The following is a 15,112-nucleotide window of genomic DNA, read 5'->3' on the forward strand; positions in this document are numbered from 1 at the left end:
CAGGATATGCAGCGGCAGTTAGCATCCCTTCTTCGCTGCTAAGGAGACGGAACCTCGAGGCGCCGTAAGGATTTGACGCTGCCAGTTAAGAGATCTAAGAGGTCTCCTCTCCTGCTCTTCGTTCGCTCTCTCTCTCCTGCGGTTTCTCGTAGTCGCCCTCATCGTTCATCGGATCATCAGCTCTCCTTGCCCCGTCGTGACGCCGCTGGTTGATCAGGACGCTCCTCTTGCAGCTCGGCTTGCCGCTAGTAAGAGTTCGCGCCAAGACGCTCTTCTTGACTCTCCTCTTGCTTCATCGCTCGCGTTTTGACGTTCGCAGGACGCTCCCAGCGCTTCTCTTTATTCCGTCGATCTCTGCACGACGCTCTTCAGGACTCTCGTCAAGAAGCTCGGTGGGTCGCTCGTCAGGACTCGTCAGGACGCTCAGCAGCTTGTGAGACAGGACGCTCTTCAGGACGCTCGGCAGCTTGTGAAGCAGGACGCTTCGTCGTCAGACGCCGCTCAGGACGCGCTCGGCAGGACGCTTCTGTGCGAAAGTTGCTCCAGACTTTTCTGCTGCTTCTTCCCACGAGAAGAGGTCTCTGGGCCGAATTGGACCCAAAGGTCTTAGTCTCCCTCTAGCCCCGGAAGACTCTCCTGTCGCTCCTGTCGAAGAGGGTGGTTTGTCTCAGGAGTCGGACTCTGCGGAACAGGAGCAGCCCCCTCTGTCGTCTTTCTCCGACTACCGGGTTTTGGCTAGCATGCTTAAGGAACTTTTTCCAGATAAATTCCAGCCTACTGCTCCTCTTTCCCCTCCTTCGCAGTTAGCTTCCTCGAAGGTGAGGAAATTGCCCGGCTTCCTGCAAATGAAGACTTCTCTGGCTACTAGAAAAGCTCTCAAGAGAGTCAACTCTTGGATGGAAGATAGGAAGTCTCAAGGAAAATCTTCCTTCGCTCTACCCCTGTCTAGATTGTGCTGGAAAGCTGGAATGTGGTATGAGACGGGAGAGGAAATTGGCTCAAGAGTTCCTTCTTCCTCTCAAGGCGACTTTGCGAGCCTCGTTGATGCTTCAAGGAGGTCTCTCCTTTCTTCGGCGAAAGTGTCCTGGACTCTTTCTGAGACCGACCACCATCTGAAAGGCCTTTTCAAGTCTATGGAGGTTTTTAACTTTCTGGACTGGTGCTTGGGGGCCTTGGACTTGAGGACTCGTAGTCCAGATTCTATTTCTCTGGGGGAGCTGTCCAGTGTACTGTCTTGCATGGACAAGGCCGTCAGGGATGGCGCAGATGAACTGGCTTCGCATTTTGGTACAACCCTCCTAAAGAAGAGGGCTTTGTACTGCAATTTTGCTGCCAAGTCGGTTTCTCCTGTTCAGAGGGCTGAGTTACTTTTTGCCCCTCTGTCTAGCCATCTCTTCCCCCAGCCGCTTGTCAAGGATCTCGCCTCCAGCCTTAAGGAGAAGGCTACTCAGGATCTCCTTGCTCAGTCTTCCAGACGTCCTAGTGTCCCTTCCACGTCATCGCAAGGACTTCCCTCGAAGAGACAGAAGCCCTTTCGTGGGAGATCTTCCTCCTCTAGACCCTTTTCGCGAGGAAGAGGTCTCTCCAGAGGCGGAGCCCCTTCTTCCCAAAGGGGCAAGAAGTGACTTTCTCCACCTCCAGACACCAGTAGGAGCCAGGCTTCTCCTGTTTTCGGAAGCCTGGAAAGTAAGAGGGGCGGATTCCTGGTCCCTCAATGTAATCAAGAAAGGTTACAGGATCCTGTTCCTCGAAAACCCCCCCCCTGTCCTCAACTCCCAGAGATCTGTCGCCTTCTTACCGTCCGGAGAAGCAACAGATCCTTTTAGATCTGCTGGAAGAAATGATCGAGAAGAGGGCCATAGAGCGAGTCCTGGATCTGGAGTCTCCAGGTTTTACAATCGTCTCTTCCTAGTTCCAAAACAGTCAGGGGGTGGAGACCAGTCCTGGACGTCAGCAGACTGAACAATTTTGTCTTCAAAGAAAAGTTCAAAATGGAAACGCCTCAGTCTGTTATCAATGCGCTGCGACCAGGCGATTGGATGGTCTCTCTGGACCTCCAGGACGCTTATTTTCATGTCCCCATTCATCCTCAGTCGAGAAAGTTTTGAGATTTGTCCTGGGGAAGAGTGTACCAGTTCAGAGCTCTCTGTTTCGGACTGAGTACAGCTCCTATGGTGTTCACAGTCCTGATGAGGAACGTTGCCTGGTGGCTTCATCTTGCCGGGTATAAGGATCTCGCTCTATCTGGACGACTGGCTCATCCGAGCCACATCGAACAAAGGTGTCTGGAGGACTTACATTCAACTTTGAAGCTGACAAAGTCCCTGGGACTTCTTGTGAATTTAGAGAAGTCACATCTGATCCCCTCTCAGTCCATTCTTTATCTGGGGATTCAGATGGATTCAGTGGTTTTTCGAGCCTTTCCATCCCAGGAACGTCAGCAGCACTGCTTCGTAAAAGTTTCGGCCTTCCTGGGGAAAGAAACATGCTCGGTGAGGGAATGGATGAGTCTGCTGGGGACCATTTCATCACTAGAGAAGTTTGTTTCCCTGGGAGGTTGCATCTCAGACCCTACAGTTCTTTCTTGCGGACAACTGGAAGAACAAGGAGGATTTGGAGGAGTCTCTCAGGATCTCTCTCTCTGTCAAGGACCATCTTCGGTGGTGGCTCGATCCCTTAAAGTTGGCAGAAGGGGTCTCTCTCTATCTTCAGAACCCCGACCTAGTGTTGTTTTCCGACGCGTCCATGTCGGGATGGGGAGCAACACTAGGGGGGGAGGAAGTGTCAGGCACCTGGAAAGGGGAACAGGTGTCCTGGCACATAAATCTAAAAGAACTGAAAGCGATTTTCTTGGCTCTTCAGTTCTTCGAAGATCAAGTTGCAGGCCGGGTAATTCAAGTCAACTCAGACAACACCACGGCCCTGGCGTACCTCAAGAAACAGGAGGTACTCATTCTCGGTCCCTGTTCTTGATTGCCAAAGGAGATCCTGCTGTGGGCACATTCTCGTCGGGTGACAATTCTCACTCGTTTTGTAGCAGGGGTCGAGAATGTACGCGCGGACCTTCTCAGTCGGCAGCATCAGCTTCTGCCAACAGAATGGACTCTGAACGCGGAAGTGTGTCAGGAACTTTGGAAGCTTTGGGGACGTCCCCTGGTGGACATTTTTGCAACTTCAAGGACCACAAGGCTGCCTCTTTACTGCTCTCCCGTTCTCGACCCGGGAGCCCTAGCAGTAGATGCCTTTCTCTGGGACTGGAAGGGTCTAGATCTGTATGCCTTTCCCCCATTCAAGATTCTGGGGGAAGTCGTCAGGAAGTTTGTTGCTTCAGAAGGGACGAGAATGACTTTAATCGCCCCCTTTTGGCCTTCAGCGGAGTGGTTCCCAGAGGTCATGTCTCTCTTGGTGGATTTTCCAAGAACGCTTCCTTTGAGAACAGATCTTCTCAAACAACCCCACTTCGAGAGGTACCACAAAAACCTTCCCGCTCTGAGTCTGACTGCATACAGACTATCGAGAAGTTGCTCAGAGCGAGAGGTTTTTCTAAACCAGTGGCTAAGGCTATTATCGCCAACGCCAGGAGAGCCTCTTCCAGCGCAGTGTACCAGTCTAAGTGGGTCATTTTTAGGAAGTGGTGTAAACTTAAGGGAATTTCCTCTACCACAACCTCTGTGTCCCAGATAGCGGACTTCCTTTTTTATTTGAGAAAGGATTTAAAGCTGGCAGTCCCTACCATCAAAGGCTATAGGAGTATGCTGTCAACGGTCTTTAGGCATAGAGGCCTTGACTTATCGGACAATAAAGACCTTCATGATCTTCTTAGGTCTTTTGAGACGTCTAAGGTAGCCTCCCCTAAGTTACCTTTGTGGAATTTTGATGTCGTTCTAAAATTCCTGATGTCCAAGAGATTTGAACCTTTACATTCTGCTTCCTTCAAAGATGTAACCAAGAAAGCTATTTTCCTAACTGCTCTGGCGACGGCGAAGAGAGTTAGTGAACTTCAAGCGATCAGCAAGATTATAGGTTTCAGAGGCCCTGATGCTGTCTGTTCTCTGAGCCCTATGTTTCTTGCCAAGAATGAAAACCCGTCTTCCCCTTGGCCCAGGTCCTTCGAAATTAAGGGCTTGACGAACATCACTGGACAAGAACCTGAGAGAACCCTGTGTCCTGTCAGGGCTCTGAAATTTTATTTGCAGAGGACCCAGGATTGTAGAGGTCCTTCTAGCAATCTTTGGTGCTCAGTTAAGAGGCCTGATATACCTCTCTCGAAAAATGCCCTGGCGTTCTTTTCTGAAGCACCATCATAGACGCCCATTCCAGTGTGCTAGACGAGGATTTGAGAACTTTGAAGGTCAAGGCTCACGAAGTGAGAGCCATTGCTACCTCAGTGGCCTTCCAGAAAAACCAGTCTCTCAATGACATTCTGGGTGCCACTTTTTGGCGAAGCAATTCTGTCTTTGCTTCTCATTATCTCACAGAAGTGAAAACGTCCTATGAGAATTGCTGTGCGCTGGGGCCTTACGTTTCCGCAAATACGATCTTGGGAACAGAAAGCGACTCTCATCCTCTCCTTTAGTTTTGTTTTTGTGTGTTTTTTAAATATTTTATGTGTTGTTTTTTATGGTTGTTGGGTCTCCACCAGTGGTGGTCGCCCCAGTCATTAGTTTATGTTAATCTTTCTTGACGTAACTAGGCTTGGTCAGGTGGTTGTTTAGTTTGTCGCTTACCCTCACAGTAAGGTCATATGGTCTAGTCACATTGTGGTCTCACCCCCGTTGACAGATCATCTAGATTTCACCAGCTTTATAGGTCTCTACCTCGCTGGAGTTCTCTAGTAAAGCAGAAGCAGACTTGGGTGACAGTAATCACGAAGTCAGCAATGCTAACAGGTAAGGAACCAAGGCGTCAATCGCCTACATATGTTTGTTTCCTAAATCCTATTCTGTCTCTTCCCACCTCCAATGGTGGGATTCAGCTATATATATATCTGTCAGGTAAGTGTCATGAACAAAATGATATTTTTATGATAAAATAAAGTTTGTTCATACTTACCTGGCAGATATATATAATCATAGTACCCGCCCTCCTCCCCTCAGGAGACAGTAGTTCTAGTTTCTAGAAAATCTGAATAGAAAATGGGAATGGTTCTGATACCGCCTCCCAGCGGCGGGAATGGGTACTAACCACCTGGCCCATCTCGTGTGCCGTAAGTTTTTGAATTTCTGTCGGTCCTTTTCGGAGAATACAGCTATATATATATCTGCCAGGTAAGTATGAACAAACTTTATTTTATCATAAAAATATCATTATTTTAAATTTTTATTCCTTAACATTCGTTTAACTACTGTAGTTAGCGGAGGTAGGATTTGATTTGCAATAACCCTTCTTGTATTTATTTTTGTTACTGAACTAAAATTTTTTCATTGTATTGTTATTATTGTGCATTTGTGGGTTTCCTTGTGCGAGTTATGTTGACTCATTATCTGTAATTGCTATCCTTCTTTGTATTCAATACTTGAGTTGATGATAGGCTTCCTTAACACTGTGTGGGTTTATAGCACATTTTGTTTTTGTTAGGAGAAGGCTTTAGTAATTCTGTACTTTCAGTACTGATATTTCAGTTAGTCTCTTGCCTTATATATAACTGTAACATTTGTTAACCCTTAGTAAAAGTCACTCTCAGCATCTTCATTCAGTTTAGTTAAACTAGTTTAATTTTACCCCATATTTGATGTTTCATGAACTTATGCTACATGAGTTGTCTTGTTTACTGCCTGCTGTTGTTCCTTCTCTTAAACAACCCTGCCTTTAACTAATTAAAGTCTCAGTTTTGGTGATTGGTGATGTTACTACCATATGATTGTGGATCAGTTGTTTAATACTTTGTGCTATATTCCTACTTGATAATTTTATTTTCCAGGAATTTCAACTAGGTCTATGTCTTTCACAGGCCATTATTTCACCTAAGTTGTTGTTTACATCTGAATTAGCATTGTGTTCTCAACCTTTGACATCACTCATATATATTAGATATTTTTTTTTTACAAACCCATTAATCATAAATAGCCCTATTCCATACAAACAAATCCCATAAACACCAGCTTGTAGATCGTGAACAGATCCATTGCCCAGAAAGACTGGGCATCATTCCTCTACGTCACCTATCCAAAGTTGGTTGACTGCTGTGCTTCACTGGATTATTGTTTCCTGTTATTGTAATGTTCCTTTTATTTATTGTCATTTACACATTTATTCATTTTCATATGTTACTCTTTCACATGAACTGAAGTACTGTATTTGGGTTTTGTTGACCATGAAATTGGGGCCTAATTATAAATAATTGGTTTGTAGTGAAACAAATCTTTGTTATAAACAATTTTTTTTTTTCATTCTTGACTTTTGACAGTTACCAGCTGTATATTCTGAAAAAAAGGATAGAAAATTGTTTCTTCAAATGCTAAAAATGTTTTAAAACATTTTGAGTCTTTATGATGTTTGTAGAACTCATTTCTACTTCAGTTACCTCTGCACTTAAGTAGATATTCAGATATCAAAGTAACTAATTTGTGCATTGTTAGAAGTGTAAGAACTTTTTAAATCAAATTTTTTGCTGCATATGTATGACCAGTTGCTTCATGTTGAGAGCTTCTTCCTTTCTCTCTGGTGGGGACAAATTTCTCTATATTGTATAGCTAAGTATCATACTCATTGGGGTAAATAAGAGGAAATTCTCTTTCCATCAAGTGTAACAGAATTGTTTTCATCTGATACATTATGCACCTGAAACTGATTGTTTGCATATGTGAAACATAAAATCCATATAAAAAAATTTTATTTTTACTCTGAGTGGAATATTGATTATGCTGTGCTTGTATGGTTCATTGTAGCTGGTACTAAGGTTCTTTGCTGTAATCCTTTGGCCTCAGCTTCATACCTTTATACCTTCTACTTTTCACCCATTCCCCTTTTCTCTCTTCCTGTATAGCTCTCCAGCTACTTTAGCTCCAATTTCCACCTCACCCTTAAGAATAGATCCTTTTTGAGATCTAGAATTGGTCCTGATGGTTTAGTTAAACATATACAATAGTAATATAAAACCTTTGGTTGATTTTCCTTTATTTTTTCTTTCAGCCAAATAGAACATATTATTTAGAAGATCCAGAAGGTTATGCACTTGAATGGTGTAGAGTCATAGAAGAAGTGAAGCATTATTATTATCCAGAAACCACAACTTGAATCCATCAAAAGAAATACTAGGGTGTATGAACAATTTTTTTTATCATATATAATTTTGTCAGAGCAGAAGACAACTATGGCATCTAAAGCTTTAGCCAAGTTTCTGTTTAGGGTGGTGGATACATTAAATTTACGTTAGACTTATACACACAAGGGTGATGTACCTTAGATCCTGTTTTGTTCTCTGTTGACATTAGATAGTCAAATGGCCATATGTTTCTTTTCTGTTGTCTCCCCTCTTAATCTGAAGATATGTTGTAAATATGGAAGATTTTAAGTTGTTTGTTGTTCAAGAATAATTTCTAGTTTATCTTTAAAAGCATATGTGAAATCTGTTCCTATGAGAGAAATTTTGTATATTCCTGGATGTTTGGTATGACATTTTAGCTTCCTTGTGGGATTAATAGATAATTGCAATAAATTTCTGTTGTTTTTTAAATGTTTTGTTTTTGCTAATTAGAAAACTTGGAAATATCTAAACATAATTAGTAAGCATTCAGGTTTCACTGTTGAAAAGTATGTTATTTTTTATTCCCACAAAAGTATTGTAATGAATTCCTATTTTATTTAATCTTCATGCTGTGTTACTGTGGTGAGTGTGGTCACTAAAATTTAGATGATGCTAAATGGAGTGGTGTAAAGTTTTAAGCCATGGGAATGAGGAAAGTTTGTTCTGTTGGTAACAAGCATAGTTTATCCTGTCTTTGTGAAGATATCCATACCATTTTAAACACAATCTAAAAAAATGCTATGTAGTTATTGTTGAATAGTGGCTCGTGGTTGTTGGGTCATATGAAACTAGTTTTAACTTGATATGTGGTAATAAAATTTAAGCTTTATATGGAGGTATGGAATGGGGAGTAAATAGAATGTTCCCTTTAAATTTAGGGAGGTATGGAATGGGTAGTAAATAGAATGTTCCCTGTAAATTTGGAGAAAAAGTTTATCAGCATTTACGTGGAAGTTCTTTAGGTATAAAAATTCTATTGTATCATTTAAATCTTACCCAAATACAAGTTTCATATTAAAAGGAAAAGGATATAATATGCTTAGTAAGCTTTTTTTTGTTAGCACAGTACAAAAAATCCCATGTCAAAATTGTGTAGACATCAAGTTACATAGTTTATGTAAATCCATTACTTCTTAAAAGAATAATGTGGGAGATGCAAAGGTCCTTATCTTGGGTAATTATAAACCTCACAAGGGAATAAATCTACATTACCTTTAGTATTGATTAGATCTTACCCCAACTGCAAATATTAGGTGAAAACATTGTAAGACCTATTGGTAAATCTTTTATTGATAGAGGGTTTATGTTCATATTTCCAGCTATAACAGTTGTGAAGCATTAGTTTTGTCTCTGAAATTTATTAGGAAATGCTTAAGATTTTTTAGTGAATCATTGAGATACTTATGCTTAATAGAAAGGAGTCACAAAATGTAAATCTTAGACTGAAAAAGACAACTTTGTATGTTAAAATTAGCTGATTAGTTAGTGATGAAAAACATATATTTGGCATATTTTGGATTCAGGTGATGGGACTTATATTTACCATATTTTGGATTCAGGTGATGGTACTTTGTCATCATCTTTCATATATTGATGGTTATATGAGAGAGAGACAAAAAGTTTTTGTGTAAAATTTTATTATGGCTTTTTCTATGGTAAAGCAAACTTGGATGGTTCATCATATGTGAAGGTAGTTCTTTTTGGAAAGTTAAGACAGTTGTTAATTAAGGGACATGCAGTATTTTCTTAAAAACTGGTGAACAAAAACAGTACAAGCAAGAGGAAGCTACCTTTCTTTCAGTGTAAGTGATCAGCTTCTTTTTATGGGTTCCCTTGTACACTTGGAGGTTAATCGATATTGCCACATGTGCAATATTTTCTTACTGCTTAGGAGCAATTCATAAATTTCAGATAGTTTACAGTTACTATCGTATTGGCTGTAACTGAGGGTGAGTGTTTTGGTATTTCTTTAAGAAATGGATATTTTATCAATAATTTCCAACAAATATTTTTTAGTGAACTTTTGTTGTTGATCATAACACAGAGTGCAATTGCTGCCAGTAGAACAAACTTTTACTAAAGCATAAGTTTAAGTACTTAGTTAACCTGTGATCTAAGTTGATAATGATTGCATCTAATAAAAATTGTGTACACAGAGTAATCCATATTGACACTCACCATTTTTAAGTGTTCTGTTATCTTGATTTTTCTGGTTGTATTTCAAGTTATTCTTTCACTATTTCATTTAATTTTTGTTGCAGATAATACCACTTTTTGGTTATTTAAAGCTTGCTATTTTTCTTAATTATTCTTTTGTAATGCTTCTTTAAATTTGCTATATAAAGTAGCACTTGTCCATTCACAGTATGATCAAACTTTGAAATGTAATTTTAAAGAAGTGATTCATCTAGTGAAGACTTGTTAACAGGTTACCCTCGTGAGAGTTAAATATATGAATATGCAGTAGCAGCAAATAGCTTAAATTAGTTATTTCATATGTTTTGTAATAATAGCCTAGGAGTTTAAAGGTATTTAAAATATTTGGAATGGTTATTTTCATGAAATATTAAAATAATAATTCTGAAGATACTCTTAGACTGGAAATAGATAGTGCAAGATCTTTCATTTACTTGTAAATTATGGTTTCATTGGTGATTAGACCAATGTACAACTTGAATTTTTTTTTTTTTTTGTGGGAGGGCGGGATGTTACTTTAAAAACATGTCTCTTGAGAATTTTATTATTTTTAACAAAATCCATAACATGGTGTTTGCAGAGTAATGTTTTTATTATAAATTATTTTTATCTTAGGAAATTTTTGGTTTTTTCTCAAGTTTTTAGAAAGTATTACTTATTTTTATGTAACTACAATTGGAATGTCTTTAATTACATAACAGAATGCTGCAAAAAAAAAAAATTATTTTCTCTATGTACAATACATGTAAACCAGCCTTCACATGGTTTTGTGATAGATCCCACTGGGATACATAAGTTACTTATCCTGTACTCAATGTATATTAGTCTTCAAATTGTTATGGCATAGACAACGATGATAGCATGTTGGATGCTAGTAAGCTTATGTGCTCTCAGATGCAGACCTATGTAAGAGAGTAAGTTATTGACATGAATACCTTATAATTATTACCAGATGCTAGCTTCTAGTATGTAGGTCTCATGCAAGTTGTAATGATTTTAAAATTAATTTATTGAAATGATTGTAATATATACATAGTATATACATGTATATGTATATATATGTATGTATATATACATACTTGTATATGTAAATTATATGTATTGTAGCATAATGCTTTTATATCCCTTAATTTCCTGTAAATTACAAGTCTTATTATCGATCTCAAACAGGATTTATTTGTTTGGGATACATCTGCATATTATGTAGCATACATATAGGTTTTAGTAACTCGTGAAAACTACTAGTTAACTACATTCTCTATTTTTCTGTACCAGTTATTTGTGCAACTTATGTTTTAAACTTTATTTACTGTATTTTTCATTTATAATTGTTTTGTAGTAATACAATCAAAAACCTCTATTTCTCTTGAAGTTTTTCCTGTTATTTCTAATGTTACCATAATATATCATGTTGATTTAATGCCACAAAAGAAACCAGTGTAACTGCTCATCTTGAGTTACATGAAATCAGAATCTGTATTTTGTATATATATTTAAATCCTGTACATAATGTAGATATATTTCATTTACCATCCTCTTATTACAAATAAGGTGTAGTACAGTACAAAACTAAAAAGCTAATTACAAATGAGGTATCATACTGTATAAAGGTAAAATTTTAGTATTGTATTTTTCCTAGGAATCCAAACCAGTGCCTTTTATAAAGGAGTATCCTCCAGCAGTAGCTGGGTCAGTCATTGACTTTGCATCTGTCAATTGATTAATTTCAGGAGAAAGTTCAGTGAACTCATGAACCCCAACTGGGGTTTTTGTCGTCCTGTCACCTCGCTAGCACCTCTGTGATCTTGGCACCAGAAGAGATTGGCTGTCATGTGCAGCTGACAGTGGTACCTTGGCATCACTGAAGTAGAAGCAGGAATCTGTCCATGAGAAGGAAGACAGTATTTCCTGCAAGATGACAGGTGCCCAAGGACAATCTGCCAAAGCAAATCCGTTTGTCCCTACCAGGACAAGATTCAACACTAATACATACCTGACTGCCATTCTTATGAGCATACCCAGGTACTTGTTTGCTACTTGGGCATGAGATCCAAGCTATATCTGTTTGCTTTATTACAGAGCAGAAGCATTTTATAGGAAGAACTCCAGGAGAAGCCAACTGACTAGGAGCTACGGTTAGTGTCAACTTAGCATAAAAGCCCATGACAACATTTAAGTGAAAACCTTCATAGCCACTTACGGAGCTGTCTTCAGTTCGAAACAATGTTTCCAAATTGATAGTCCTAGAGTCTCCAGCCTCAGTTCCCCTCGCCACTTACGAGAGGCAACTGTAAAAACAACACTGGAGGCTAGTCCTCTGTGCCTTCTAGCACCTTTTTGCATTATTGCTTTTAACCCTGCTGACAAGGCTAGGGATTTCTGAGGAGACCTGAAGCATCCAGAAAAGGTACATCATGTAAAAGATCACCTGGACTCTAGTCACTACTGGTGGGTCTGTGTATAATGATAGCAAATGAACAGATCCTCCCACTACTTAAAAGTACTGCAAAAAGTCTGTCACACATCACCAGTATTCCCACCTCTTCAGTCCAACTGTATGCACACTGAAGGGAGGTGGCAGCACTGATTCCAAGCCTACAGAGGCAAGGGAGCAGCACTGACTCGACTTCAAGCCTAGAGAGGCAAGGGAAGAGTCAATGCCCTTGTGTGAAAAGAAGTTGAAGGGCATCACTCACTCACCACACCTGGGAGAGTTCTCCAAAATTGAGGTTCACCAATCCACAGGCTTTCTCATGCTTCTGTAGTCATTTCCAGGATTCTACAGTTGAACAGATGCATGCTCACTCACTGCTACATAATCCCTGAGCTGGTGTATCCTGTAAGGGATATGTCCTCAACCTACCCACCATTGGTACACAAGATCCAATGATTGATCACATGCCTGGTAGATAGGCAGGATTGTCTCAACCAGGTGTACTTCAGAGAAGCACTGCAGGAAGAGTTACCTTAACACAGGTCCATGCAGGATTGTACAACTACATCGCCTGATAAGCACATGATATTAGGAATGAGCACATGCCCAGTGTGTTTCCAGGTCACTGCTGCTGTGCTGGTTCTGTCAGGTATGTCTCCAAAGAGAGACAGGAGGAAGAGCTCAAAGTAGATCTCTGTAATGAGCGCATGCCCAGTGTGTTTCCAGGTCACTGCTGCTGTGCTGGTTCTGTCAGGTGTGTCTCCAAAGGGAGACAGGAGGAAGAGCTCAAAGCAGATCTCTCTGTAATGGGCACACTGAGGAGCAAGCACCTATCAAGCAAGAAGATAGCACGGGCTCTTAAGGGTGGGGAAGCCTACCCCATTTTCTGAGCATGTTTGGTGCAAGCACCTTGCATGAACCAAAACGGTTGCATGTAACTCCTCCCCTTTCTTCTCCTTGTGTGTTTCCTCAGCGGCCCAAGGAGGGAGGCCGTTTTGAACACCCACTGGCACTCTGTCCTGGGACCAAACACTTGCTGAGCCAGCAAGGCGAGTAAACTCCTGTATAACCTCTGGATTATGCAAGGAAGGGTCATAGTATGGGGTTACCCATACCTGCCCTGTCAGAGGCTAAATGATCATGTTCAGGTGACTGAGAGCCTCTACCTCTCTTAAAGACAAGGAGGGCGCTCGCATGAAACTCGACAAGACTTCTTGGGAGATGCCTTGGACTAACCCTTCTTTTCCTCCTCCTAAGAAGGAGAAGGGAAAGATGTAACAGGGAACAAGCTCAATGACAATGAGGAGGTGGTGGGAGGACAGGTCTTCCCCCCTCCTAACTCAGGTCTAGCTTACACCATCAAAGAGGTTGCAGTAGTTCTTGGGAGGAATACATGATGTACTTCTATTAGAGACTCAGCATCATTTAACTCCTAGTTATTCAGCAGTGGAGGTGATGCAAGAGTTGTAGCAACAGCATATGCTGTGGGCAACATTGTAAGGGTTGCAGCAACAATAGACTCTACAGACGGATGTTGTAAGAGTAGGTATATAATCCCCACTTTGAAGGTTACACCTAATCAACTCCCAACAGTAGTAAAAAATCTCCTCTACAATAGCAGCACTGCCAAAAGCTCCTGAAACTGAAAGGAAGTTGTATAACTGTGGATTCATCTAATAAAAATGGAGAACATGAAGCATTCTCACAAAAACAAAAAACTTTTGACTTGGCAGTCAGGAAGAGTGCAGAGATACATCCTATGATGACGGCTGAAGGAAAAGTGGCTAGTGACAGAAGGTAAGTGAGGAGTATTTCCCAGTCACCAGATAACCAACAATTAACTAACGTACATTGTTGCCAAGTTCAATGACTGTCCCAGCTCATGCTGAGGGATGCACCTATATAAAAAAGGCAATGGTTGTAAGGATACACATATAAAAGGCAATGGTTGTAAGGACACACCTATATAAAAGGAAATGGTTGTATTTCTGTATGAACAAATTCAAAATTACATCAGTATTAACTCAGAACTATATATATCATGAAAGTTTTTTAATGTTTGTTAGCTGTGTTCTCATAGAACTTTATAAATTACATGTATAGAATTCAATGTATTTTTTCACCCAGTGGATGAATGTCAATACAAATATTAGTTTAGCAGCATTTGCTAACATTTACATTACTGCTATTACTTGCATCAGTTGTCACAAAAGTTAACTATTTCTTTGCTCTCTTTCCCTCTCCTTTTTTAGGTTTTCCTTTACCACGTAATGCCCGCTGCCTCTTCATTTCTTCTTTAAAATCTTGATGTTCATCTCTGAATAATCCATACTGAAATAAAAAATATCAGTAAAATAATGAAATGGTTAATAAAAATAGTAAGGCAGACCTGTACTGCTCTTATAGTTTAAAAATATACGCAGAAAAACTCAAAATACAGTACTGTACTGTCTAGCCTAGTTTCTTTCAATAAGTTTGTAGTATCACTATAATCAACTTCCAGGAGCTGGTGACTCTTAAGAGGTGTTGGCACAAGCATCACCATTACTATAGTTTGTAGAAAATGCATGTAATTTGTTTAGCTAGATGTTCGTTACAAGGTCAGTTTAACCATACTAAAAATCTAACTTGAACAATACTGCCCTAAGAGAGTTTGTTCATGTAAAACAATCATGCTAATTAAATCTAATAGCTTACAGCTTCAAAAAACTTTAATACTTAAAGTGAAAATGTGGAGTCTGACAAAAATTTCTTCAGGGGCTTTCTGGCCTAAACTTGCTACTTAGTAATGACTGAGGTTTGCATGTTCAAACAAAATGTTTAATTATTTTTATGTTGTATAGTATTAAACTCTTGGTAACAGAACTTTCTCTTCCCTGGCTGATGCATAAAATCCAATGTTACCGATTTATATTGCTAATAAAAAAATATGTTGGGGCATCACTTTGCAAGGAGATGACATATTGGACCTTTCACACCTGTATACAGAGGCATTAAAATGGTGCCAATAATCACCAATGTGTTCAAAGGCACCAGATCAGACATCATGACTGGCCAGAGGTATTCACTTCTAACCTGCTGGTATAAGCTGGACAATCTTGGAAGAGTAGTTTGCCTTTTCTCAGTGCCAACAGCTCAGGGTGTTCAAAGGAAACTTTTTTTTTTTTTTTTTTTGCTCATACCTGGAAGACAGTGTCATACATCGAAGATAAGTTGAACATGATCATGGTGCTGAT

The 15,112-nt window shown here is 40.0% G+C and overlaps 2 protein-coding genes across 7 annotated transcripts in view; one reads left to right on the forward strand and one right to left on the reverse strand.

Moving 5' to 3' along the window:
• Pdk1 (Phosphoinositide-dependent kinase 1) overlaps positions 1 to 10,952 on the forward strand; it is a 72,485-nt gene extending 61,533 nt beyond the window's left edge. For all 3 annotated transcript variants that reach the window (XM_067116106.1, XM_067116107.1, XM_067116108.1), the window contains one exon: positions 7,132 to 10,952. In XM_067116106.1, the coding sequence (XP_066972207.1) occupies positions 7,132 to 7,236 (105 nt within the window). In that variant the 3' untranslated portion in view covers positions 7,237 to 10,952. The remainder of the gene's footprint in view (positions 1 to 7,131) is intronic.
• The window catches only part of mRpS33 (mitochondrial ribosomal protein S33), a 57,506-nt gene continuing 52,364 nt past the window's right edge, over positions 9,971 to 15,112 (reverse strand). For all 4 annotated transcript variants that reach the window (XM_067116111.1, XM_067116109.1, XM_067116112.1 and 1 more), the window contains one exon: positions 9,971 to 14,207. In XM_067116111.1, the coding sequence (XP_066972212.1) occupies positions 14,094 to 14,207 (114 nt within the window). In that variant the 3' untranslated portion in view covers positions 9,971 to 14,093. The remainder of the gene's footprint in view (positions 14,208 to 15,112) is intronic.

Source organism: Macrobrachium rosenbergii, chromosome 14 (assembly GCF_040412425.1).
Source record: "Macrobrachium rosenbergii isolate ZJJX-2024 chromosome 14, ASM4041242v1, whole genome shotgun sequence".
Lineage (NCBI taxonomy): Eukaryota > Metazoa > Arthropoda > Malacostraca > Decapoda > Palaemonidae > Macrobrachium > Macrobrachium rosenbergii.